At 43.7% G+C, this 27,069-nt stretch overlaps 1 protein-coding gene and 1 long non-coding RNA gene across 7 annotated transcripts in view; one reads left to right on the forward strand and one right to left on the reverse strand.

Moving 5' to 3' along the window:
- ADAMTS9 (ADAM metallopeptidase with thrombospondin type 1 motif 9) overlaps window positions 1-27,069 on the forward strand; it is a 163,193-nt gene that overhangs the window by 58,959 nt on the left and 77,165 nt on the right. For 5 of the 6 annotated variants that reach the window (XM_044253222.1, XM_044253227.1, XM_044253228.1 and 2 more), the window contains exons 17-26: window positions 7,052-7,218; window positions 7,308-7,437; window positions 8,077-8,203; window positions 11,709-11,919; window positions 12,576-12,740; window positions 15,026-15,190; window positions 18,824-18,943; window positions 21,617-21,721; window positions 21,860-22,027; window positions 24,081-24,350. In XM_044253222.1, coding sequence (XP_044109157.1) covers window positions 7,052-7,218; window positions 7,308-7,437; window positions 8,077-8,203; window positions 11,709-11,919; window positions 12,576-12,740; window positions 15,026-15,190; window positions 18,824-18,943; window positions 21,617-21,721; window positions 21,860-22,027; window positions 24,081-24,350 — 1,628 coding nt within the window. The remainder of the gene's footprint in view (window positions 1-7,051; window positions 7,219-7,307; window positions 7,438-8,076; window positions 8,204-11,708; window positions 11,920-12,575; window positions 12,741-15,025; window positions 15,191-18,823; window positions 18,944-21,616; window positions 21,722-21,859; window positions 22,028-24,080; window positions 24,351-27,069) is intronic. The other variant, XM_044253226.1, reaches the window with a different exon arrangement.
- LOC122909290 lies at window positions 24,651-27,050 on the reverse strand. The gene is made up of 3 exons (XR_006385117.1): window positions 26,879-27,050; window positions 25,534-25,629; window positions 24,651-24,988 (listed from the first exon to the last, which is right to left on the reverse strand). It is a non-coding gene; the product is annotated as an uncharacterized LOC122909290 (long non-coding RNA).

A 27,069-nucleotide genomic window follows, 5' to 3' on the forward strand; every position in this document is an offset into this window, starting at 1 on the left:
AAAGGCCAGTGCAAAATCCTTGAAGTAGGAGCATGTCTGGATTATTCCAAGAATAGGGGGAGGCCCATGTGGCTGCAGCTCCATCAGCACAGAGGAGAGTACTAGACGAGGCTGGTCATGCATTAGGAGTAGATCACATAGGGTCATAGAAGCATTGAAATGACTTGCTTGTTTTCTGGGAGACAAGGAGAGTTATTGAAGATTTTGAGCTGAGGAATGAAAGGATATCATCGCATTTGTATTTTCAAAGGAGCACTTTGGCTGTTAGATGGAAGAAGGGCGCAGAGTAGATACAGGAGGACTGGTTAGAAATTATTGTAATAATCCATGGGAAAGAGGCTGGTGGCTTAGTCCCAAGTAGGAGCAGTGGAGGTGACAGTACATGGTCAAAATCTGGATATTTCTTGAGGATTGGGTCATCATGATTTTTCGATAGATTGAATATGGTATGTGAGAGAAAGAAAGAAGTCAGGGGTGACTCCAGGATTTCTACCTGAGACCCTGAAAAGATGGGGCTGCCATGAACTGAGATGAGACAGTTTGTTCCTTATTTATCCATATGGCCACTAGTGTCTTTTTTTTTTTTTTTTAAGATTTTATTTATTTGAGAGAGAGAGAGTGCACAAGTGGAGGGGAGGGGCAGAAGGAGAGGCAGAGGCAGGCTCTCCACTGAGCAAGGAACCCAATGAGGGGCTCCATCCCAGGACCCTAAGATCATGACCTGAGCCAAAGGCAGATGCTTAACCAACTGAGCCACCCAAGCACCCCATTGTCTTTAGGTCAGAGGCTATGTCTTTATATCATAAGCTCTTGATATAAAACCTACACATATATGCGCTAAGTAAATAATTGCTCACCTGTTGAATAATCACTGCTCATGTTCTCTTTACTGAGGATTTACTATGTGCTTAATGGGGGATTGGATTACCACGGAAATATACACAATAGTCCTTTCTTTGAAAGGCCACAGAGTCCTACTTAGAATCATTTACTCAGTGGTTGGATCAGATTTTCCCTAACCTAAATATCCAAATGGGTGGTGACTTTATAAAAGAATGAATGGAGTTTTGAAGGACCCTTTTCAAAATTATTTTTTTGGTACTCCCACATTTCCCATGCCACCACTGAGCAAAATAGGTCAGGCATTTTTCTACGCACACTGGGTTATAAATTTTAAACATGTGGCTGCTGCTGTGGCCTTACTACTTCCTAATTAAATCCAGCAGCATTGCATGCAACCTCCTTTATTAATTAATTTCCTGGAAACCAAAAGCCATGTTGACCTGCTTCTTTCTTCTTGAAAGGGAGAGGGATGATTCTCTCTTCTGCCCCTTCTTGGAAAAATCTCTTTTCAAGTAGTGGCCTCAGTTCAATTAACTTCATCAACCAGGTGAGGTACCTGAATTGGGCAGGGCCTCCTGACAACCTTTTATGCCTCACAGGAGGTTTCTTAATCTCTTTGTCAAGATTGAAAGAAAAATTAAAGATTTGTCATCTGGGAGAGGGAGTCTGGGGCAGTCATAGCCCTTTAGTGGAATATTATGGTAAAGTCACCTGTTGGCAAAAGAACAAGTCTCTGGAAGCAAATGCAGAGTGGGCAAGCATAGATGGCCAGTCACAGTTCACTGAGTGTGAAGGTCAAGCCCTCAGGGCCTTTGAACCTTACACTGGCTTCTTAATGAGTGAGGAAGAACATAGCATCATCAAATCCGAGGTGCGTAAACATTTATTCTTGGCTTGAAGAAGCTGCCGCAAATGCTCTAAGAAGGTTTTCACACCCACAGCCGTTCTGTTGCTAAGGCATCTTCATCCTTATCCCTCCCGTTTTTTTAAAAAGCCAGTCAAGCCACACTCTTTCCACAGGTGCTGGTCAGGGAGGAATTTCCAGGAGGGAGGGCCTTTGTAGCAACCCAGCTCTGATGGGTGAAATGGGGGGGAAACCAACCCAGGAAATTAGCTCCCCTAATCACATTAGTGGAAGGTTGGGCAGTAGACGGTCGTTTGCAGGAAACTATTTGTTTCACAAGGTACCGAAGCAGAAAGTCTCCCTGTCAAAGGCCGTCGTTTCACACAGGCCGCTCCCCACTGTCGGGCTAAAGCCAAGTCGCACCCAGAGCCACCATGTTCACGGTTGAGGAGAAAAAATAGATCCATTTCTGTGGTACTTCTTTGTCTCCAGTGCACTTAGCTCTTGATTAATTGTGGCAGTGGGAGGACAGGAGTCAACTCGGTTTGGGATAAATCACGAAATTCATTTCCCCTGACGATTCCTTTTTCCTTCCCTCCCCACCAACTACCGGGAGAGGGAGCATGCAAGAGAAGGGTAAAATGCCCCAGTGGGCATAAGTCCGAGAGGAAGCCAGGAGAGGTTGGGAAGGAGCCCCAGAATTAACCTACCACAGACGACTGCTCTTTGAATGAGCACAAAACTGGATTATCCTGTGATTTACAGAGCAGGTCTTGTGACATCTCATTTCCCCCATTTTGGTGAGACGTCAGCTGGGCAGCTAGCATGCGACCTCACTTGAGAGAACGGGGTGATTGTGTCGGCAGCATGTCCGCGGTCACCATGTGAGTGACCCACATTAGGCGGCAGCCTCAGGATGTCCGAGGGGCCTCGGAAACAACCTCACCTCCAATCAGTGACCCATCGAAAGTCCGGCCTCTTGCATGGCTGGTGGGTCTCACGCTACAGCGACCACATAGGGGAGACAAGGTTGTCAGAGCTTTACACTGACAGGGAGACAGTTATTCGGCTGGAAGCACTCTGGGCTCCCTGTGATAAATGTCAGGCCCAATCAGTCACTCCCTCTTTCGGTGTCGTTGATTGAGCACCTACTATGGGCCAGGATCTTTCTTGTGGTTACAAAAATGCATTTTTATTTTTTTTTTTTTTTAAAGATTTTTTATTTATTTATTTGACAGAGCGAGATCACAAGCAGGCAGAGAGGCAGGCAGAGAGAGAGGAGGAAGCAGGCTCCCTGCTGAGCAGAGAGCCCGATGTGGGCCTCGATCCCAGGACCCTGAGATCATGACCTGAGCCGAAGGCAGCGGCTTAACCCACTGAGCCACCCAGGCGCCCACAAAAATGCATTTTTAAATGGCCACCTTCTGAGAGAGGCTCACGTAGTTGAGGGAGACAAATGACTTCAACTGTTAAACATCATGAGCTCAATGGATCTGACTCGACTTTGTGCGTAAGACCAAGCATGCGTGAATTCATTCATAGAACAGGTACTCGCTGATCTCGTTCTTAGAAAACTTCAGTCGTTAACAGGCTCTGGAGACAGACTTGCCGTGACTGGAAGCCACCTGGCCTTGAGAGAGTATTTTGATAACATGTAAGTCGTGCTTTTCTCATCCCTAACGGAGGCAACTGTGAAGGTGTGGTAAGGAGAGACAGCGCATAGGAAGAATTCCCAGCTGCCGGCAACCTCTCGTTTAATGTCCGTAACGACCCAGGGAGAAACTCGTTATCCAGAGGAAGGAACGGAGGCTGAGAGGTTCCGTAACTTACCCCAGGTCACGTAAACTTGTCAGAAAGTGGGAAGAGTTGGAATCATTCTTGGTCTGACTTCAGACCCTACACCCTTAACCACTTCACTTTTCTGCCTCAGTGTGGAAACAGGTGTGGTGGATACGGGGATGTAATGACTGGGAAGTGAGGGTTCTTGGTGGGAGTGAATGGTGAGTCTGGGAAGATTATGCTAAGGAGTTTGAGGGCAGTTGTTAGGTATAGTTGTATTGAGGAGGGCGGCTATCAGAGGATTTTGAGTTATGAAGAAGCAGCCAAGCTTTTGGAGGGTTTGTGTTTTTAAAACCTTTTTCCCGGGGCGCCTGGGTGGCTCAGTGGGTTAAAGCCTCTGCCTTCGGCTCGGGTCATGATCTCAGGGTCTGGGATCGAGTCCCACATTGGGTTCTCTGCTCTGCAGGGAGCCTGCTTCCTCCTCTCTCTCTGCCTGCCTCTCTGCCTACTTGGGATCTCTGTCTGTCAAATAAATAAATAAAATCTTTAATAAATAAATAAAACCTTTTGCCCTCTTACCACATTCTTCCCAACCATTTCAACTGAAGGCATCTCATTCTTCCCTCAGGACCAAGATGGGGCTTATCTGAATGGGTGCAAATGCAGTGCTGGGTTAGGGACAGAATTCATGCGCTAACTACCGATCCTAGAAAGAGTACTACTTCCATCAGCATGTGACCAAACGAGTGAGCTCTGTGGGGTTGCCACGTCCAAGAAAATGAGGCCCCTGCTGCTGCTGAGCCTCCAAGAGCACTCAGAGCTTCATCTCAGCCCTCAGTCATCCCCGCATAACGGTGCAATAGTGACTTTCCCTAAATCCTCTAAACCTCCTCCGGCCTGCCTGGTGAGAGACAAGCTATCACCTGCATCAGTGAAAGAGAGGTTAGGGTCCGGCACACACCTCAGGCATCTTTGCTCCCCATCCCGCAACCAGAGACCAATGTCACGGACATGTCGCTAAGACGTGACGCTGCCAGTGATTCGCGCTCCGCGTAGGTTCTTGAGCAGACCGGGTTGGTGGACGTTGGCACTCAGGATGACATCTGTTTGCCACCCGAGTTAAGTTTCTGCATTCCTTTTGTTCACTTAAATCCATGGCCTGTGCATTTCAGGGTTCCCTCCCCCCTGAGATTTGCTAATTGTGCACAACTTATAAAAGGTAAGAGGGCCTTTCTCTGATACTTCGTTCAGGACCCAAACATTTATAGCTCTGATTTATTGAGTTCTTGTTCATGTCAAGCCCAGTACTCAGGAGGATTCATTATCCAAGAAGCGGTAGTACTGAAAAAAAACTAAACTAAACTAAACGAAATGGTACTCACAAAAAGCCCAAATTTTATAATAAATACTAGGGGGAAAAGATAGGACGGGGATTTTATCTGGAGAAATTGATCAAAAAGCGTGAAAATAGATTTTATTTTCTTATAGTAAACAAAATTATGTTTTCATGCCAACCATGCATATGTTTTTAGATTATAGGATAAATCAATTGATAAATATTCTTTTTTTTTTTTAAAGATTTTATTTATTTGACAGAGAGAGGTCACAAGTAGGCAGAGAGGCAGGCAGAGAGAGGAAGGGAAGCAGGCTCTCAGCTGAGCAGAGAGCCCGACGCGGGCCTCGATCCCAGGGTCCTGGGATCATGACCTGAGCTGAAGGCAGAGGCTTAGCCCACTGAGCCACCCAGGTTCCCCCAGTTGATAAATATTCTTATCTAAGTTTTCTGGTTAAATTATGTAATATCAGAGTAGTTCATTCTTTGCTTAAAGTTTGGATTTAACAGTAAAACCTAAAAGGAGTCATTTTTGTAAAAGCTTTCTGGGGCTGTATTTACTTTCTTAAGAGTCTCCCTTGACACTTAGATAAATAAATCATTTCTTCTGACCGTAGCTTCTCTGTCCGTTTTATTTACTTTCTGTAAGTTTGTAACTGGTATAATTTCATCAAGTTCTCAGTTGGCCAGTATTTTGGTGCTTGACTCCAGGACTTTTCTAACATGACTTTTTCAGCTTTTCTAATTGTTGCATCTTTTTCAAGATCTGCGGTAGATTCATTCATTTTTCTAAAATAAAAAAAAAGTTTATTGATCATGTACGATGGGCTCTTTTTGAAGCTGAGATATAGCAGTGAATAAAAGAGTCCAAGAATCCTTGCCCTCATGGGGCTTACATTCTTGGTTGGGGAGAGAGAGTGTAGACAAGGTGTTATGAAAGAAAATTAAGGTGGGAAATGGGATGGCAAGTATGGAATCTGTGCTGGTAGTTGGAGGGGGTTTCAGTTTTAAAGGAATGGCCTGGGAAGATGTATTAATTATCTTTTACCGTATAACCAATTGTCTCAAGGCATAGTGGCTTAGAATAACAAATATGTACTATATTCCAGTTTCTGTATGTCAGATTGAAAACAGTGTAACTGGGTGTTTCCGTTTGAGGTATCTCATGAGGTGGCAGTTAAGACTTCATTTAGAGGGGTTCCTGGGTGGCTCAGTTGGTTAAGCCATTGCCTTGGGCTCAGGTCATGATCCCAGACTCCCAAGATCGAGTCCTGTATTGGGCTCCCATCTCCATGGGGAGTCTGCTCCTCCCTCTGACCTTTCCCCCTCTCATGCTCTCCTTCTCCCTCAAATAAATAAATAAAATCTTAAGAAAAAAATTCATTTAGGGCTATGATCACATCTAAAAGCTTGATTGGGGTGGGCAGATCCACTTCCCAAATGCCTCATTCAGATGCTCTTGGCAGAAGGCTTTATTTCTTCACAGGAAGTCTCTCAGCGGGCGCTGCTTGGGCTGCCTCCCAACCTGGCAGCTCAGTTGGCTTCTCCCAAAGCCAGAGAAAGAGCAAGACAGAGCCACAGTGCCTGAGACCTGACCTTGGAAGTCACACTCTGTCATTTCCTCAAAATCCTACTGATTACACAGTCAGTGTGATTCCATGTGAGAGAGGACAACACAGGGTGTGAATTTCAAGAGGCAAGGACCATTGGGGCCATCTTGGAGGCTGGCTGCTACTCTAGGCCTCACTGAAAGAGTGACATTTAAGCATCATGTCAGCCACGGATTTTCAGATTCCCATATCTGTCGAGGAAGACTAACAAAGATCCTATAGGCTCCACTAATGCTAACAAAAAATAGGGATATTTGCATGGGAATTAATTTTGTAAATGTTTAATTCATTAGTACATATTTTCAGATTATAAGGCCTCTGTTTCTATCTGTAAGGCTGCAATGTGGGGCTTGTGTATCAAACCCCACGCTAATTAGAACGCTTATATTTCAGTAATAGAATTACAAGGGTGGGTTTCTTTATCTCCATTTCATAGATGAGGAAATAGAGACAGGGAGAGGGAAAATGAGTTCCCAAGTCCTCATAACTGGCAAGTGGCAAAACTAACATTTGAGTCCATCCCGACTGACGGAAAAGTAGATATTCTTTGCCCTCCCCACTTTGCCTTTCAGAATGCTCTTTTGTATTTCAGACAGCAAGTCACTGGAAGCCAATCAGTGAATTATCTTTTCTCATCTGCAGCTTTATCAAGCAGTGAAGGTGAATTCTTGCTCAATGGAGACTTTGTTGTCACAATGTCCAAAAGGGAAATCCGCATCGGGAACGCCGTGATAGAGTACAGCGGGTCTGACAATGTAGTGGAAAGGATTAACTCCACAGACCGCATTGAACAAGAACTTTTGCTTCAGGTAAAAACTTGACCATGAGCCCATGACCCTTTCCTTCCATGTAGTGTCACCGGACCTGCAAACGTCTCCATTTTGTCTGCTCATTCCAGGTATTATCGGTGGGAAAGTTATACAACCCAGATGTGCGCTATTCTTTCAATATTCCTATTGAAGACAAACCCCAGCAGTTTTACTGGAACAGTCATGGGCCCTGGCAAGCGTGCAGCAAACCCTGCCAAGGTATCAACTTGTCAGTGGAGTTTTGGGGATTTGAGGTTTTGATGTTTTTGTTTTGTTTTGTTAATTCTTTTTATTGATTTTTCTTTGGCGGCAGCCCAATGCATGTAATCTATAAAACTTTTTATCTGCATGAATTCTCCGATCTCCTTTCTCTGCATCTTTCTGGTTATTTTTGGAAGGCAACTTGAACTTTTTAAGGGATTCAAGACATGTTGGGTTTCCTCTCCCTACAAGATTCATATACATGTGTGAACTCAAGCAAAATCAGCTCTGCCACTTTCATTTTCCAGAGACACAGACTTAGTAGTCATATTATATATGATTTGTCTCATTTCCCTTTCCCTAAATTAGGGGTCAGCAAACTATAGCCAGTGGGCCAAATCCAGCTTGCTATTTGGCTTTTATGAATAAAGTTTTATTGAAACACGGTTACACCATTTTTACATATTATTTATGAGCATCTGCTTTTGCCCGATGATGGCAGAGTTGAATAGTTGTGACAGAGATCATACGGCGCACAAAACCAAAAATGTTTACAATTTAACCCACTAAAGAAAATGTTTGCCAGTCCCCTGGTCTAAATAGTTTCTGGAATAGGTTACTTTCTCTGACTATGTTTTTTTTTTCCTCCTTGCCTAGGGGAGAGGAAGCGAAAACCTGTTTGCACCCGGGAATCTGATCAGCTTACGGTTTCTGATCAAAGATGTGACCGGCTGCCCCAGCCAGCGCCCATTTCCGAACCTTGTGGCACCGACTGTGACCTGAGGTGAGGCCAGTGTTTGTTCGTGGTCTTTACTGTGAGCTGTGAGGGTCTTGGAGGAGGGAGGAACAGAAGGAGGAGGTAGTGGTCTTTAGTTCCCCTTCCTTGTGTTTCTGTGAAATAAGCTTCAGCCAAGTTTCCATCCCTCTGAAACCAATTATCCAAGACATATGCCTGCAGATTTCTTGTTCTTCCCCTAAGAATTAAAAATAGCTAATAGAGTATGGCATTTGCCAAGAGAAGTTCTCATTTCACCCTCACAACTCAGTGCTAGGCATTGTTATGATTGAGTCGTATCTTATGTAAATGTTTGGTACGAATGTCAACAGAAAATGGGGAAATGTCATCTCTCAGAGTACCCGTATGTTGCTCCCTATACACCCAGACTGTATATCACCCAGTAGAAGAAATCTCATGAATATGAAAGTTGCAATGCCCTAGTGTAAAGTTATGGAAGGAACTAGAAGAAAATCTTCATGCAGATGTCTAGATACAGAAAATACTCTGTGTTTAAGATTAAATCTGAGATAAGAAATAGTGCGTACAGAATAGAATTCTAAAGCTTTCCCATCTACCTTCAAGGTTGACGGTGTCATGTTTGAATATTAAATAGCTTGGGCATTGCTTTGTATACTCTGAATGATAGTTAAATGCAGGTAACATGAGTTGAGGCTTTAATTCTCCTTTTACAGAAGAGAAATTAGCAGTGTAGAATGGTGTGGGAAATTGTGAGGATCTTACCATTTGTAAGTGCAAAGTGAATACTTAAGCTTTTTGCAGCTTTTTCTTCATAATGCCAAATCTTAGCCAATGATATTGACAGCCTGTAGTGCTAGAGTAAAGGTTATAAGGCCCTCTCTAGGCTCCAGGAGAAAAGAGGAGTACTGGGATCAATTAGTAATGTCTGTCATGCGAGTAGGTGGGGGAGACATGGCACAAATGCCACATCTTTGCCAGACCTGACATGATGGCTTTGACTTCAAAGCCCAGGCTCTCTCCACCCTCACTGTACTTCATGCCTACACAGTGTCGCTGACCTGTTTGTTCATGGGTTTGTCACAAAACATGGATAAGTCATTGTAGAAAGAAAAAACCCAAGACATTAAAAGGCAGACATTTACACGATGCAGTTTTAATTTTTGTTACAGGTAAGTAATATACTTAAGAGCCCATTGCTTCAGCCAATTGAGTTAATTTAGTTAAATTAGAGTTAAAGCCTTTTCAGAAAAATAATTAGTTACCTAATTGCCAAACTATGTTACTCACAAAAAACCTGACAGTCACTGTCATTGTGGTTCATACTAATTGCTGTTGAATAGCCATTGTCACGCTGAAAGACTGGAGAGAGGACTGTTACTGATGTGTAGAACTCTAAATAATTTTCCCAAAGCGTGTCTGTGGAACACTAGTTCCACGAGACGATTCGTGGTAAGCCAGTATGTTCAAGAAGCCTTACCAACTCTCTCCTCTCCTATGTAGACATGCATCATGTTGATTAACATTTGGAAGACCCGGAGAAGTTCTGAAACACAGAAATCTGCTTAAACCAGTAGTTCCCAAATTTATCCCTAGTATTATTTATTCCCACAATGCCCCCCACACCCACTGAGGCATGTACATTTTTTGTTTCCACATATAACAAATACTTTGCTTCTCTGAAATATACTAATAAAATGCATTGTCACATGAAATGCACTGAACGAATTCAGAACACTGAAGTTAAGACCACCTTCCAGGGAGAGACTAAGAAGCAGACGATAATGGCATTTTGAGGAGAACTTTCCTAAGGCAACACTGTGACATTTCCAGACTCTTCCAGGTTCTCAGCTCAAATGCTGAAGATGGTGTGACTATCAGGGAGATCCTTTTCCACTTGATCTGCTGGTGTGTTTTCTTGTGGGGTAGGACTCCTGCCTCCCTCACCCAGGATGGATAAGCTTTCCATGAGAAAATGGTGATGAAGGCAAAGAGAAGGTAGCCAAAAATCAAAGAGCAGATGAAAGTTCCAGATGCTTCTGTTGAATTGGAGCACATTTTTACCTCACTTCCTCAGGGATGTGAGAGTTTGCCCAGATTAAATTTGACAGGATGAGATAAAGCATTGTTTTACAGTCCTTCATTTAACATGTTCCGGTTAGAACAAAATCCCAAAATACTGTGTCACTCTAACGGAAAATCACAGTAGCCCACTTTGCATGCCCAACGTAAAAGTTGGTCAACTCTGACCTACTTTTAAGCATCTGTGAGGAACTCCAAGATAAGCCTGTGGCCAGTACTCCTCAATGTTTCCCAGTCCTGCCCCTGGACAGGTGTGGATGGAAAAATTCTTAGGGCATTTGTATTTGGCAAACTACCCAATTTCTGAGAAGTAGATAGTTAACAGGAGTTAATTCAAATGGAGATTATGAAGAAATTATTGTCTTTGGATTGTTAAATTGAATGAACAACCTACATATTAAGCTCATTTATTTATAGTCTTCTATTCAGTTTTAAATTTTTGTGTTTTAATTTGAACACTGACCATATTTGGGGGGCATTAAAAGAATATGTCAGTTCTTTGTTGGTTTTTTTTTTTTTTTAAGATTATTTATTTGACAGAGAGAGAGATCACAGGTAGGCAGAGAGGCAGGCAGAGAGAGAGGAGGAAGCAGACTCCCCGCCGAGCAGAGAGCCCGATGCGGGGCTCGATCCCAGGACCCCAGGACCATGACCCGAGCCGAAGGCAGAGGCCCCAATTCACTGAGCCACCCAGGTGCCCCAAGAATATGTCAGTTTTTAAGCACATGCCCCACTTTGTGGGGAGATGCTGATAATGGGAAGGCTGTGCAGGTGTGGGGACCGGGACATATGGGAAGTCTCTGTACCTTCCTCTCAGTTTTGGCATGAACCTAAAACTGTTCTTAAAAGAGAATTGAATCTTTAAAAAAAAAATGTCTAATCAAACTATATAGACTGTGGTCCATGTTTAAAAGGAACTCAGTCTTTATTCACAGAGTTTGGCACACTTGAAATTCACAGTTACAGTCCAATTATCCATTCCTTTATGAAGTCACAGGATGGCCACCGAACACGTTTTAGCAGAGCCCATATAAAGGAAGTTGTCTAAGGAGCGTTTCCAGCGGCGGGTCTCTATCAGATGCAGCCTTCTTGAGAAATGAAATGCTGAGTTCCATGAACCTTTTAAATAGAAAATTGCTTTTTTTTTTTTGCTCTGTTGAATTCCAATGTTTTCTTCTTTGGGGTTGCTTGAATTTCAGATGGAACGTATCAAGGGAGAATCTTCACAAAGATAGACCCTCTGACTAGTCCTCTGTGACGTCCATGTGCATTGGCAGCCATGAAAAATACATGAATATGTTGGTTTTAAATTGGATTCCAGTAACTGACTGTAGCTTTGGGTTTTGTGGTGTTTGAGTTAAAGAAGAAAAAGGAACTCCATTCTTCTACTAGTTGAATATAGATAGGACATACATATTTAATGGGAATGTTGGTTTCTCCCCACTGTGCGTAGGTGGCACATTGCCAGCCGGAGTGAATGTAGTGCCCAGTGTGGCTTGGGGTACCGCACGTTAGACATCTACTGTGCCAAATACAGCAGGCTGGATGGGAACACCGAGAAGGTTGATGACAGTTTTTGCAGTGGTCATCCCAAACCAAGCAACCAGGAAAAATGCTCAGGAGAATGTAACACGGGCGGCTGGCGTTATTCTGCATGGACCGAAGTAAGTTGGTTCTCACTCAGTGAGTCTTCTTCTTGGATGTGGAGTCTGATTGGTTGATGGTGGCTAATCGATGAACTGATTGGTTCTGTGATTGATTTACAATGCCTGACCTCCTCCTGCAGAAGAGTACCGTGATCCATTTGTCATGTCTCACCATATGACCCTGAACATGGTGTGTGGGAGATTGAGAGTGGTGGAACAACTCCTCTAATCCCTTTCTCCGTACCCCACAGGCTACTCCGAGTTTTATTTTCTTATGCTGATTCACTAACGTTGACTGTAATATAAACCTGGTAGATAAATGGATAACATGAACAGATACTCCCCAAATCACAGCTAGAACTGGAGCGGTTGGATGGTTGTTTCTTTTTTTTGTTTGTTTTTAAGATTTTATGTATTTATTTGACAGAGAGATCACAAGCAGGCAGAGAGGCAGGCAGAGAGAGAGGTGAGGAGGAAGCAGGCTTCCCGCTGAGCAGAGAGCCCGATGTGGGGCTCGATCCCAGGACCCTGAGATCATGACCTGAGCTGAAGGCGGAGGCTTAACCCATTGAGCCACCCAGGAGCCCCTAGGTGGTTGTTTCTTAAGGGCTGAAAGAGACAGGTGGCCTAGCCAGAAACTTACAACAGTTTCATGTAACGTATTTTCCTTCCAGTGTTCGAAAAGCTGTGATGGTGGAAGCCAGAGGAGAAGGGCTATTTGTGTCAACAGCCGCAACGATGTCCTGGATGACAGCAAATGCTCACATCAAGAGAAAGTCACTGTTCAGAGATGCAGTGAGTTCCCTTGTCCGCAGTGGGAAACGGCAGACTGGTCAGAGGTGAGAGAAGAGGGCTCTTATTTCCCCTAGGTCATCTCTGTTACCCTAATTCTGAGTCTCTCCAGCATTCCTCAAGTCTACACCTGCTGTTTGCTTATCCCCTTCTCCCCTGGATGAAGCAACCGAGGTCCCCAATCAGCCCCAGGAGCGCTGTGTGGGGTGTGACTGGCCCACCGGTGACCGCAGGGGCACAGTGGGTTTGGCTGCATCATCCACTCTGATAGCTTCTGTTGGTGATTTTTGAAGTACCTATCTCTCCCTTTCCTCCTCTTTGAGCCCCCCGCTAAATCATTGTAAAGGAAAATAAGGGCTTTATGAATTACAAAGCCATGCTGGCTTAGAACTGAAGCTAAGGGGGAAAGAAAGGAGGTTTCCTATTTTCTCGTCTGTGAAATAAGAGAATTAGACCCCAGTAAGTGGTTTGTCTGACGTACCCATCCCGTTGCTAATGGAAACCTGAGAAAAGAAAGGACTACTGGAGTGTTCCAGACTTCAGCCTCTCTCCTGCCTGACCTGTTGAAGCCTAAGGCAAGCCCTCATTGCTTAGCATAGGGAACGGCAAGAGAAAAAAGCTGAAGCCTCTTTAGTCACTATTAACCCAGCCCAGTGAAATTCACACCACACAGGCGACTCCCTCAGCCTTCCCTCACAGGGGCAAGTGGAAGAGGAAACAGAAGGTCCCTGACTTATGGGCCAAGTCAGGAATGCGGAGAAAGAGGTGTTGGTTTCTCTCCTACAGCTTCCGTGCCCATTTGCTTATCTCGACCATGTAAGCACAGTGTTAACTGTTTACTTTCAACAGGAAATACAATACAGATCTTAAAAGGGTATTATTAATGCCCCTGAAATGGTAGGCAAGCAAGTACCTGTGAGTAACAGTGTCTGATGCCCGCGCAAGTGAACAACAAACCTACTGGTTTTGTTCTGTTAACAAGCTGCCTTAGCATCAAAGCTAGCGTTTGGTTTTAAAAAAAGATGAAAGAAGGGAGTGGGCTAGAGTTTTACCTAGATGGCTAAGAATAGCTAAGGTATCATTTTAAATCAATTAACCTTTTTGCAAGAAGATTTGCTAAAAGGGAGGTGGGGGAGACATCAAACTAAAATGCAAGGTAATCCAGCATCCCTTAGCCTGAAAAACTGGGAAGAAAACAGCAAAATAATTATGAGGATCCCCAGGTAGTCAGAATTTTGGGGGTTTATTACAGCTTTCTCTTTTACATGTTTCTGTATTTTTCAAATTTTCCACAATGCACCTGGGTAGTAATGATGATGGTATTTAACATTTAATGAACATGTGCAAAGTATGTTACTTAGATTTTTTTTCATTCAGTCTTCACAATCCTTTGCAATAGGAACTTTGATTATCCTTTTGTAGAGATGAGAAAGTACAGAAGAGACGGAAGTACAGAACTGTCACTTGACTTAGTACCTGTAGCTGGTTGTAGTATGATTAAAACTCGCATTGTTCTGACTCATAAATTCCCCATGCTTAACTCCTGCCCTCAAAAATCATGGAATGTTGTTTTATGATACAGACGTGCCCCAACTTACAATGGTTCAACTTAACAGTGTTTGTACTTTACGGTGATGTGAAAGCAATACACATTTAGCGGACACTGTACTTGGCGTTTCGAATCTGGATCCTTTCCCAGATTGGCGAAGGGTGGTACACACTCTCTTACGGTGCTGGGCGGCAGCAGCTCCCAGTCAGCTGTGTGGTCGAAATCACGTGAGGGTCAGTCATCCTGTGTCCGCACGACAGCTTTGCTTTTCACTTTCAGTACAGAATCCAGTAAATTGCATGAGATGTTCAACACTTTATTATAAACTAGGCTTCGTGTTGGACGACGTGGCCCCACCGTAGGCTAACGTGAGTGTTCTGGCCACGTTTCAGGAGGCCTGGCCTCTACTTAGAAGTGGGGTTGGTGAGAGGTCGTAAGTGCATTTTTTGACTTAGGATATTTTGAGTTTGCTGCAGGTTTACCTGGATATAACCCCATCATAAGTCAGGGGACACGTGTGTCTCATGGCGTAGTGCCAGGCTGAGTTCATTCTGGGCTTGACACCGTCCCAGAACCTTTATAAATAAACACAGAATGAGGGAGGGAAAGAAAGAGAGGAAGGAAGGAAGAAAAATGAGCCTTGATGCATTGACAGATTGTTAGCAGAGAGAGGAATGGCTGTGGGAAGGGAGCGCATGTGTTCCTGATAATCCGTGAGTAATCCCGGGGAGCCACAACACGTTGTTCAGGAGCACCCCTGATTGGCTGTGCTCTTTACCACAGTGCCTGGTCACCTGCGGAAAAGGGCATAAGCACCGCCAGGTGTGGTGTCAGTTTGGTGAAGATCGATTGAGTGATCGACTCTGCGACCCCGAGACCAAGCCGGCCTCCACGCAGACGTGTCAGCAGCCAGAATGTGCGTCCTGGCAGGCGGGTCCCTGGGGACAGGTATTTTGAACGATAAAGTTCTTAACTACATTCTTTCCTTCTTATCTGAAGAGGACTTGCAGAGGGGCATTCCAGGGGTGGGGATTTAATGGCTGGGTCTTGGGACTTGCACCAACCGGATGGAGCACGAGAAACGGCAGCCGTTTTGCCCGGGGTCTGAGGGATTGCTGCTCCCTCCTGGAGCCGATTGTTCCCTTTGCAGACCCCCGGGCAGGTCCTCGCCCTGGGGTGAAACCTGTGGATTGAGCACAAGAGTGCTGGAACAAACTGACGACAGATCTTGTCTCTGGCTGGTATTACCTTCTAATGTGCTGCTGTCGGTCGTCACAGAATGCGGTCCAGAGCCTTCAGCCTGGGCGTCTGGACCGGGATTTGGAAGGGACTTTTGGGCTCACCTCTCATATATAAGTCAGACCCTTCCTACAGAAGTGATTTGCTCAGAAGTGGCAGGATCATCTCACTTTGCCAGGATCTCTTCTGAGTCCCCTTGGCTGCAAGTCCCACAGTCTTGACCTGAGCTATTCTTAAAAGGAGAGAGTGAAAGACTCCCTTAGGCTCCCATTTGAGAAGCCCCTGCTCGGGGGAATTCAGTCCTTCCTAATATAGAAGCAAAAGTATCCTGGGTATTATTGAAGCAGCACTCTGAGTTCCCAAGAGAAGCAAAGCAGCTGTCTGCTGTCACTTTTACAGGCTCTCGAAGAAGAACTCTTCCCCCACCTGGCCCAGCCACAGCAACTCTCCTGGCGTATGTCTTTTTCTAGGATGCATGCAATAAATGGGAGCGGCTTTATCACCGCCCCCTTAAAATTTCTATCAAACAGACCCTCTTGGGAACCCTCCCACCCACAGGCAGCTGATCATGTCTGATCCTACTAAACAGGGAGGATCTCCTACACTCCGAAGTCCAGCCTCCTTTTTGTCTGCATCTGTATAACTCTTAGGGAATAAGAGGAAAACAAATAGAGAACCCAGCTCAGAATCACTATGAGATTTGAGTATAATATCTTTTGGAACTAATGGGATTTTTTTTTTTTTAATCTGTGTCTACACCAGACCAATCTTAGCCAGAGACTTGTTCTTCCTTTTATTGAACATGAAATTCAGGGTAACAAACTGTTTTGTTTTGTTTTAAATATGTTATTTAAGAGTAATACATGGCCAGAAGAGAAATTTTTTGCAAAATGTAATTTAGCAAAAAGAACAAAACAAAGCCCATTCCTTAACTCTGCACAGATTACTAGTATTGATACATCTGATTTTCTTCTCATATTTTTAGGCTAATATTAAGAGCGTATTTCATCTGTTTCTTACTTGAAATAAGACACATGTCATACAACTAAGCAGTTCCATGTGAACGGCTCAGTGGCTTTTAGTACGTTCATAATGTAGTGCACCTGCCCACCCCGCTGGTTCCAGAAATTTCTCATCACCCCAAAGTACCCAGAAAGCCATTTCTCTCCATTTTCCCCTAACCCTATAGTCCCTGGCAACCAATTGTCTGTTCTCTACTTCCGTGGATTTACTTCTCAGTATTCTGTGTAAATGGAATCATACAATATGTGACCTTTGGCTTCAGATATATTTCACGTAGCATACATGTTCAAGGGTCTGAATTGGAGCACTTATCTGTACCTCAGTCCTTTCTGTGGCTGCATAATGTTGCATTATGCTGATGTACCTCATGTGTTTATCCCTCTGTACCTGGCTGGACGTTTGGATGTTTGTACCTTTTGGATGTTGTGAATGGGGCTGAGATGAATGTTCAGGTATGAATGCTTGTTTTAGTACCTGATTTCAATTCCTTTGGGGTGTATCCCCAGGAGTGGTATTGCTGGATCCTATGGTAAGTCTGTGTTTAACTTTTTTTTTTTTTTAAGATTTTATTTATTTATTTGACAGAGAGAGATCACAAGTAGGCAGAGAGGCAGGCAGAGAGAGAGGAGGAAGCAGGCTCCCCACTGAGCAGAGAGCCCGATGTGGGACTGGATCCCAGGACCCTGAGATCATGACCTGAGCCGAAGGCAGCGGCTTAACCCACTGAGCCACCCAGGCGCCCCTGTGTTTAACTTTTTAACAGTTTTCCACAGACCTGGCACCATTTTACATTCCTACCAACAACACACAAGGGTTCCGATTTCCTTGTCTGTGCCAATGCTTTTATTTCTCCACTTCTCAATTATGGCTCTCCTAGTGGGAGTAAAGTAGTATATCATTATGATTTCGATTTTGTATCTTCTCTGATAACAAATGGGACTGAGAATCTTTTCATTTGCCCATTTAAAAAAATTGTAATTATAGTCAGAAAACATACCACATCAAATTTACTATCTTAACCATTCTTTTAAGATTTTATTTATTGAGAGAGAACGAGAAAGAGAGAGCATGAGCTGCGGGAGGGGCAGAAGGGAGGGAGATAGAGAGTCTCATGCAGACTCTGAACTGAGCACAGAGCCTGACGTGGGGCTCGATCTCGCCACTTGGAGATCATGACCTGAGCCAAAGTCAAGAGTCGGACACCTGACTGACCCACCCAGGCGCCCCCCCATCTTAACCATTTTAGAAGTATACAGTTTTTTGTTGGTTTTTATTTTTGCTTTTTTTTTTTTCCAAAAGATTTTACCTATCCACTTTAGAGAGAGAGCAGGGAGAGGGTCAGAGGGAGAGTAAGGGAGGGAGAGGGACAATCAGATTCCACACTGAATGCAGAGCCCCCCACTGGGCTGATCCCACAACCCAGGATCACGACCTGAGATCACGACCCCAGCAAAAATCAAGAGCCAGCTCAACCTCCTGAGCCACCCACGTGCTCCTTAAGCATACAGTTTAACAGTGCTTCTTTTCCTATTTTTTAATGACGTTCGCTTTTTGCTGTTGAATTATAGCCGTTCTGTATATTTTCAACCCTTTATCAGATATTTGATTTGCAGATATTTTCTCCAGTCCTGTGGTAGGTTGCCTTTCCACTCTGCACACGGTATCCATTGAGGATGTTATTTTATCACAAATTGTGATAAAATACAGCTTGTCCGTTTTTAATTTTGCCTGTGCTTGGATATGCTAATATCCAAGAGATCATTACTAAATTCCACGTCACAAAGCTTTTAGATAATCTTTTCCTCTCAGCGTTTTATAGTTTTAGCTCTTATGTTGAGGTCTTTGATCTGTTTGGGGTTAATTTTTATGTACAGTGTGAGTTAGGAGTTCAGCTTCATGCTTTTGCATATAGATAGCCACTTGTGCCATGACCATTCATTAAAAAGATTATTTTTTTCCCCATTGTGTGGCTGCGAATTTGTTGGAAACCATTCGGCCATAAATGTATGGGTTTATTGCTGGACTCAATTCTATTCTATTTTGTGTCGATCACTGTAGCTTTGTAGTAAGTTTTGAAATTAGGGATGTATCGAGTCACAGTCAAGGAGTTGAACTCCTGCAAATAAAATTCCAGTGGAAGGTAGAAATAATTCCAAGTATCTAAGTGGTAATTGATGAATATAATTTGTGCAGAGCTGGTTGCTCTCTTTTACTTAATTTCTCTGGGTGCCAGCCCTCTGTTCCACTATGATGGAAAATTTTTTTTCTTATAAAATTTGCTGAAATGTGCATACCTTTTGTTGTATTTCTTTCCCTCAGTGCAGTGTCACTTGTGGACAAGGATACCAGCTAAGAGCAGTGAAATGCATCATTGGGACTTACATGTCTGTGGTAGATGACAATGACTGCAATGCAGCAACTAGACCTACTGATACCCAGGTAAGTCTCCTTTGTCCAGCTCAGGGCTTGGCTTTGGGCACCGAGATGCTGGCCCTTCCCCATGGTTCAGCCACAGTTGAAGTCCTTCCATAAGTAAGTGTGTAGGTAGAGCCACCGGCTGATTAACTAAGTGGTCCAGATGTACCTATCTGCTGCATTTTGAATTGAATACTTTATGTACCAGGATCATTGTTCTCTGGTTCTTTGAAGTATATGTACGTTTGATTCTGATTATTTTATTGGCTAGCAACTGTTGATCGTTTGGTTCTATTTTCTTGAACTCAGACTTTTTTTTAAGTAAGTGACTTCAATGCCAGGCGTAGCAGATGGTGTTATGTGTTAGAGCAACTCTGCACCAGCTCACAAGAGCTCATTGCTAAATTCTCAGGAATTGGGCAAGCTGGTTGCTAAACAGAAGCATTATTAAAAATGGAAAATATAAACCTATGATTAAATAGATGGTATTCAAAACAAAGCTGATTAAGCACGCCAGCCTTACCTGTCACTCTCTTTGCTTTATTCCATTTTGCTATTCTCTGTGCTCCTGCAGTGATTTACACGTACATTTGTATCTGTAAGGTGGAAATACTGAGTAACGGTGAGCTAGTGCACATCTCTTCCCGAGCCTGACTTCGTGGTCCTCATGTTGATCAGCTATTATGGTAGTGTGTACACCACAGAAATCAGCAAATGCTGTAATTCTAGATTTAAATTATTTTTTTTAGACTTCAGAAAGTGATGGAGAAAATAATAATAATGAAGATTATGCAGAATCTACATTATGCCTCAAAGAGTCTCGCGTCCAGGGCTGTCACATTGTAAATAACATATCAAATGAAGGAAATATCCTTCTGGCATTTGGAAATCATTGTCTGTTTTGGCACAGGAGTCACTCAGGTCACTGGTAGATGAATGGAGTTCTGACATCGATCTTGATCATTTCCCTGTCACCTTACACTTCAACATAAAATATCAACTCCCATTCATGTCAGAACTGTACTTATTCAGCGATTACAACCCATTTTTTGGCCATAGATCCAAGAATCCAACAAAAATCAGCCGAAGTATTCTGCGACACTCCATTGACTGTATGGAATTTTAAAGGAAGAATTGTAGATATTATTGTTATATGTAAACTGTGTGGCATATATAGCAGTAAAATTTTATATCAGTAAAATTTATAAGCAAACAAATATCTAAATACCAGGATAGACATAACATGTGCCTGTAATGTGAGTGTGTGTGTGTGTGTGTGTGTGTGTATATATATATAAATACATTTCTACAAATACACACACGTACACCTTTTTTCTCAAGAGAGCCAGTTGGCAATCACTACCAGCACCTTCCTCTTCGTGGATCTGGATTTTAGCATAATTTATGCAAAGAGACTGTGTAAGGAGAAGACTTGGGTTTGTAAATCAGTTTTGCTGACTTCCAAAGACAGGATTTGAACCTTGACCATGCCCAGAGCTCATGTCCTGGGGCCCCATCTGGCCAGTGTCCTGCTTCTGTTCTGAGCACATTTCCGTGTGTGTTGTTAACAATGGACAAAGAGTGTCAAAAAGTAAATGAATACAGCATTGTTGTTCATGTTGTCATTGATGAATGACAAACACCACTTGTGACTTGTGCATCTTTTTTTTTTTTTTTTTACATCACTGACATATTCTAAACCACACACTAAATACCTGTGAAATGTTAGCTATTACATCTACACGGTCACAAGGTGAAGACTTAGCAACTCCCTTAGAGCTTCAAAATACACATTTCTCTGAATTGTTCCGTAAGATCTGAAGGAGGATAGGGCAGCTCCCACAGTTGAAGCATATGGACCATTTCTTCACCATGGGAAAAGTAGCCTGTGGTTTTCTTTGGACCGTAGGCAGAAGAATAGGCAAGGTCTCGAGCCAAGAAATAGAATTTCACCCTTCGGTTTGGAAGCTCCCTGATACCGGGCTGAGCACTGAGGTCACCACACATTGTGCCATGCCTGGACATCTCAGGCATTTAACGGATACATACTTACTCAAAGAATATTTTCTGAATTGTGACCAAGTACTCGTTTCTGTTTTCCCATTTATAAATCTGAAAATGTTATCTATAGCAGATAACCTCAGCTCACTGTAGTGATTTCCTCCGAGTGATCGAGGAGGGTCCTATCCGTTTCAGGCATTGGAATCATAACTATACCCCTTGGATCTGGGTTTGATCTAGATTTCATCAGCACCATGGGAGTTCTCTTTAGGGAAACTTGGAACACCAGTTCCTGATGAGCACATTCTGATTAGGAAATTAATTGAAATGTGAGAACAGGATTTGGTCTTCAGAGCTGTTAAAAATTGACAGTTGATCATTTTAAAACAATATCCTGTTCTTTTCCTACCTAGGTGCCATTTTACCACATTTTTGTCTCTTTCTACTTGAACAGGCAAATAAGTATTGTATTAAACATCATTCAGGAAATATCGGGGCACGCTCAGAGTGACTCAGATTATGCCGCATTTTATAGATGAAAACATGGGGGCTGTCAGAGGACCTGTGATTTGCCCAGAATCACACAGAAATCAGAGGTCTTAGAATTCTTAGCCCTTAAATTTGTATTCACCTTGCCAATTAAAGTGTGCATGGACTTCACGGTAACTTTGGCTTTTGTCCCCCTCCCCCATCTAGGACTGCGAATTACCATCTTGTCACCCTCCCCCTGCTGTCCCGGAAACAAGGAGGAGTACACACAGTGCACCAAGAACCCAGTGGCGATTTGGGTCTTGGACACCAGTAAGAAATAGATGGAAGACATAGAGAGGGTGAAAGGGGGGGCGGGGGTTCTCTGGCATGACTGTAGGAAGTAGGTTACTGTCCAGTGAATCAGCGTTTCCAAATAACATACCTACATTATTTTATTTTAACACCTAGTGCTCAGCCACTTGTGGAAAAGGTACTCGGATGAGATACGTCAGCTGCCGGGATGCGGACGGCTCTGTGGCTGACGAGAGCGCCTGTGTGACCCTGCCCAGACCGGTGGCAAAGGAAGAATGTTCTGTGACCCCCTGTGGACGGTGGAAAGCTTTGGACTGGAGTCCTGTAAGCGAGTGGATTTTTTTTAGAATTGGGAAATGACTGGGGGAACCATAAGAGGATGACTAGGGACAGGTCCCACATGTCAATGGGAATTATTTTACAATTTACAATTATTTTACAGTCTGTGATTTAAATTATTTTGCCTCATGTATGTACAGCTGGTATGAATCTTAACCAGATGTGCAAGGAATGGATGCTGTGAAAGTGTGTAAATCAGTGGGCAGTTTCCTTTGCCCCATCCTGTTGGGTTGACTGGAAAACCTTGTGTTAATTGAGTCACATGAGAATGTAAGAGGCTGGTGGTGGACTACAAATGCCAGAGAGAAGAAGGGAGTAAGGAGAGGTCCTCTTGCCTGGAGTCTGGATGCCTCCTGTAACCTCAGTTTCTTGAAATCCAGTGGCTCTTGGCTTCCCTGTCCACAGTGGAAAGTGGGAATCCTCACTTAGTACCATGGGCTCAGCCTCCTCTGCACACCAGGCACCACCAGCGGGTTTCTATAAAAGTAAAAGAACCTTAGGGAAAAAAAAAAAAAAAAGTAGAAGAACCTTTCTCAGAGCACCTGGGTGACTTAGTCAGTTAAGCATCTAACTTGATTTCCACTCAGGTCATGATCTCAGGGTCGTGGAGTGGAGCCCTGTGTGGGGCTCTACACTCAGCGTAGCATCTGCTTGCCCCTCTCCTTCTGCTCCCCTTCATGCTCCATCGCTCTCTTTCTCTTTCAAATAAATAAATAAAATCTTAAAAAAAAAAAAAAAGAAAGAAAGAAAGAAAAGGAAAACCTTTGTCTTCAGGCAGTTCCTGCTTTCTGCCTTGCAAAAATCCCAGAGCCCAGAAAATACAAAGCTTAGGATAGGTGAAAAGAAGCCCTAAGGAAAACAGAGAATTAATAGCTCAATAAATATCATGACGTATGTATGACATTTGAGTAGAGTCAAAGAGAGCCAAGTAAAAATCTGGATCCTGACATTTACTGGCCGTATGACCTTGAGCAGTCTGCTTAAAGTTTTTGAGCCCAATTTCTTCTCTTAAAAGACCAAAGAAGAATACCTACCTTACAAGATTGTTGTATTATTTGAGATTACCTATGTTAAATGCTTAGTACTAAGTAGGTGCTCAATAAATGGTAGATAATCTTACTCTCCTGCTTTGAGCTTTCAGTCTGTCCATCCATCCATCCATCCATCCATTAAATACATCTGTCTGTGCACCAAATATTTGTAAAAGCTTAGTATAGAAAAAGCAATGAACAGCAAATAATAAAGCTTTGGCCTTCATAGAGATCATTCCGATGGAGGTTCCAATCAATGAACAAATAAAGAAATATCTATATACAGCAACATACACTGACAAGTACTAGAAAAATGTCAAGGAGAATAAGGGCATAGGGAAAGCTGGGATGTGCTTCCAGACAGGGTGGACAAAGAAGGCCAAATAGTATATTGAGCAAAGACTTGAATAAAGTGAGGGAGTGCGTCTAATGGACATCTGTGTTGTAGAGGAAAAGGTACAGCCGGTGCAAAGATCCTGAGTAAGGAGTTCTGGGCATATTCAAGGAACATCTGTAAGCCCAGTTTAGCTAAAGTGCAGTGCGTGGAGAGTGACAGGAGTTGGGTCAAGGAGGTGGCCTTCCTTCCAGGCCAAGATGAGGACTTGGGACATGATTCAGAGTGAATTAGGAAGTCACTGGAGAGAATGGCCTGATCTTTAATTTGTAAGGGCCATGGTTTGTGGTACAACAGACTTGGGCTGGGGTAGAGGATGTCCACATTGTGAGCAGGATCCCAGCTGAAAAAGCCACTGCAGTAGGCCAGGCCGGAGCAGGTAACTGTGAAGATGACGAGAAGTGGCTGGATTGGGGGTGTACAGTGACTACCGAGCAGACAGTTTCTCAGTGAAATGGCTGGAGGGTGGAAAGAAAAGGGAGCAGGCAAGGATGGCACCAAGGTTGGGGGCCTGAGCAGCAGGGTGAGCAGCGGGCCGTTCACAGAAAATGTACATGGATGGGTTTGTGACTGCCAGTGACCAATCTTTTCTCTTTCTGGATGTTCAATGTAGTGCTCCGTGACGTGTGGGCAAGGCAGGGCGACCCGGCAAGTGGTATGTGTCAACTACAGTGACCACGTGATTGATCAGAGTGAGTGTGACCCAGATTACATCCCAGAAACCGACCAGGACTGTTCCACATCGCCGTGCCCTCAGTGGAGCCCAGACAGTGGTCTCACTCAGCACCCCTTCCACCATGAGGATTCCCGCCCCCGGAGCGCCGGGCCCAGCCGCACCCATGTGCTCGGGGGAAACCAGTGGAGGACTGGCCCCTGGGGAGCAGTGAGTATTCCCTGACGTCTCTCTCTACTTGGCTTTCTTCTCTTCCACACTTTCAGATTTGGGAGCAAAGAGATTAGAAACACATTTTTTTCCTCACAAGGGATTGGTATTGTATGTTTTCATCTGTTTCGGGCGAACCATCATGGGTTCATTGTAGTCCCTGGAAAGGTGTCCCCCGATAGTGTCTGTTATAAGCTACCTGACCTGGATGGAAGGGGTATGTCCCAGCTGGCCCAGGAGATTCCATGGCTCCGAGGTGGTGCTGGGAAGACCGTGATGACATAAGGAGGAATCCCAGAGGCTAGAGCCACAGGCAGCTCCTACCGTAAGGAAATTAAAAGGACCGAGGAAGTTTTCTGAAAGGGAGCTCTTAGGAAGGTCATTTTCCTTCTTGCTATTTTCCAGGTGAGCAGAACCTCAAAGTGGCACGGTTGCTGTGTAATTTGTAGTAGTGGTTCATTGTCCTGGAGTAGGGGCCACACTAGTCTAGATAATTCTGTGCTTGGGGTAGAAGTACCATGCCTGATGGCCAATGGCACAGCCTCCAAGTGAAAATGACTTGGAGCCAAAGACTTGCCCTTTCAAATTTTGAAGTCTTCAGTGGGTCCCCTATTCTCCATGGGCCTCAGGTTCCTCGTCTGTAAAACAAAGTAAATAATAATTCCAGCATTTCTGGGTTGTGGTAAGAAATAAATGTGATGACAGCAGTCAAGTCCTTTGCACACTGCCCATCCCCCACCCATCCCTCCCCAGAGTGAGAACTTCCTCATTATTCTTATCATTGTCCTTCACATTAGGAAGATCTTGAAAGATATTTAATAGTCACAGGGAGAATAGGATCTTAGAATAGGATCTTAGAATCTTTTGGGGGTTTTTACTGAATAATTTATCCCCAAATCATTCTTATGTGGAATACTGGACCGTGTCTAATGGAATTGCAGAAGGGGTAAGGTAGCAAGGGACCCTCTCGAGGTGTGGGGAATTAGAAGGTGTCCAGTAATCACTCTGGGGTCTTCATTTTAATTGTTTACTCATAGTTTCCTTCTCATACCACTAATTGTGGCTTAATTATTTCTGAACTAAAAAGCATTAGAAGGAAACTGCCTCCTACCATGGTTATGTTTCAGTAAATGAGATTTCCTTTCTTCTGAATACTGATTAGCCACTGAGCATTTTGACTCACAAAAAGCACTGGTTGTAGGCAGGACATCTGCTCCATTGCCCAGGACCTTCGTTCTCACTCTTCTTTCTTGCTCTCCAACTTTAAGGTTTCCTTTGCCTGAGGTAAAAGAAATTTGGGTTCAGAGAAGTTAAAGGGTGATCAGCGGAGGTAATCACTGAGTGTCCCACAATTTTTCTGGTTGAAAAATTTCAAAACTCACATGTGTATTCTAATGATAGCACTAGAACTCCTTAAAAAGAAAAAATTCAAAGCTATTCTTACTTAGGAGTACATTTGGAGACAATGCATTCTTTTAGAATTGAATGATTCTGCCCTTGGGCAGTGTTCCCAATTAGGGAGGATTAAGTAACCTTTTTGCAGCAATGGGCAATACCATTCTTTGCCTTGTTGTGCCTGTTTTTGTTTGGGGATTTTTTTTTTTTTTTCTAAGTTAAGTGAGGCTGAAGATGGACAATGTGATTTTTTTTTTTTCAGCTCTAGCTTGCTGTGCCTGACCTGCTCCCAGGAGTGTGTGGAATGTACATGCATCTTTGCTTGGTGCAGTACACAAACTATGTGATTCTCCCTGCTTTCCATGGCCGGAAAGGCAGCAAAGAATCATAAACACTGGGGGATGGGAATCTAATGTTTTCAGTGGATCCTGGCATAAAAACCTCATTTGATAGTATATTTCTGCATAAACCTGAACCCTGCATGAGGTTGTCCCCCTTGTTACCAATTAGGAGTCTCTGGTTGTGAACAAAAGAAAAACAGCTGCCTCAAGTGAAAATAAAACAAACAGCACTTTTCATTTGGCCCCGGTAGAGACAGAGGGCAAAGCATCCCCAGGGATCTCGCTCAGCGGTTGGCAAATCTTTTTTGCAAAGGACCAGATAGTCTTTTCTGTTATGTGGATCATATAGTCTCTGTCACAACTAACCAGCTCTGCTGTTGGAGCACAAAAGCAGGAATAGGCAATACATAAACGAGTGGGCATGGCTATGTTCCAATAAAACTTTATTTATAAAACAGGTAGTAGGTCATATTTGGCCTTCATGCTGTATCTTGCCAACCCCTCTCTAGATGGAGCAGAAATTAGAGGATAATTACTGTAGGGAATTTCTGTCTTAATAAATCCCTTTTACCTCTCATCTACCCTGCTCAGGATTCAAATTCTCAGGAAAAGTCTCATAGACCCAGCTTGTTCTACCTGCCCACTCCCTGATTGGGAAGGGCAGTGTATTTTAATAGGTAGTCCCACCAAGATGACATCCATTGGAGAAGAAATGGTCCCTTTAAGGAGAATTGGGGTTCCAGATATGAGGGGAAGTATGCTAGGCAAGTAAAAAAAACAGATGTTCCTCACCTTTTGTTCCTGCCAAGACTGTTCCTTCTTACTCTGGCCCATGTGAATGATGGGTGCAGGTTTTATTTGGAGAAATGTTTACCTAGGGAAATATATCCTCTTAAAAGGACAGTTAGATTGCAGCAGGGTGCCTGGGTGACACATTTGGTTAAGCATCTGACTCTTGGTTTTGGCTCAGGTCATGATCTCGC

This window comes from Neovison vison, chromosome 6 (assembly GCF_020171115.1).
Source record: "Neovison vison isolate M4711 chromosome 6, ASM_NN_V1, whole genome shotgun sequence".
NCBI lineage: Eukaryota > Metazoa > Chordata > Mammalia > Carnivora > Mustelidae > Neogale > Neogale vison.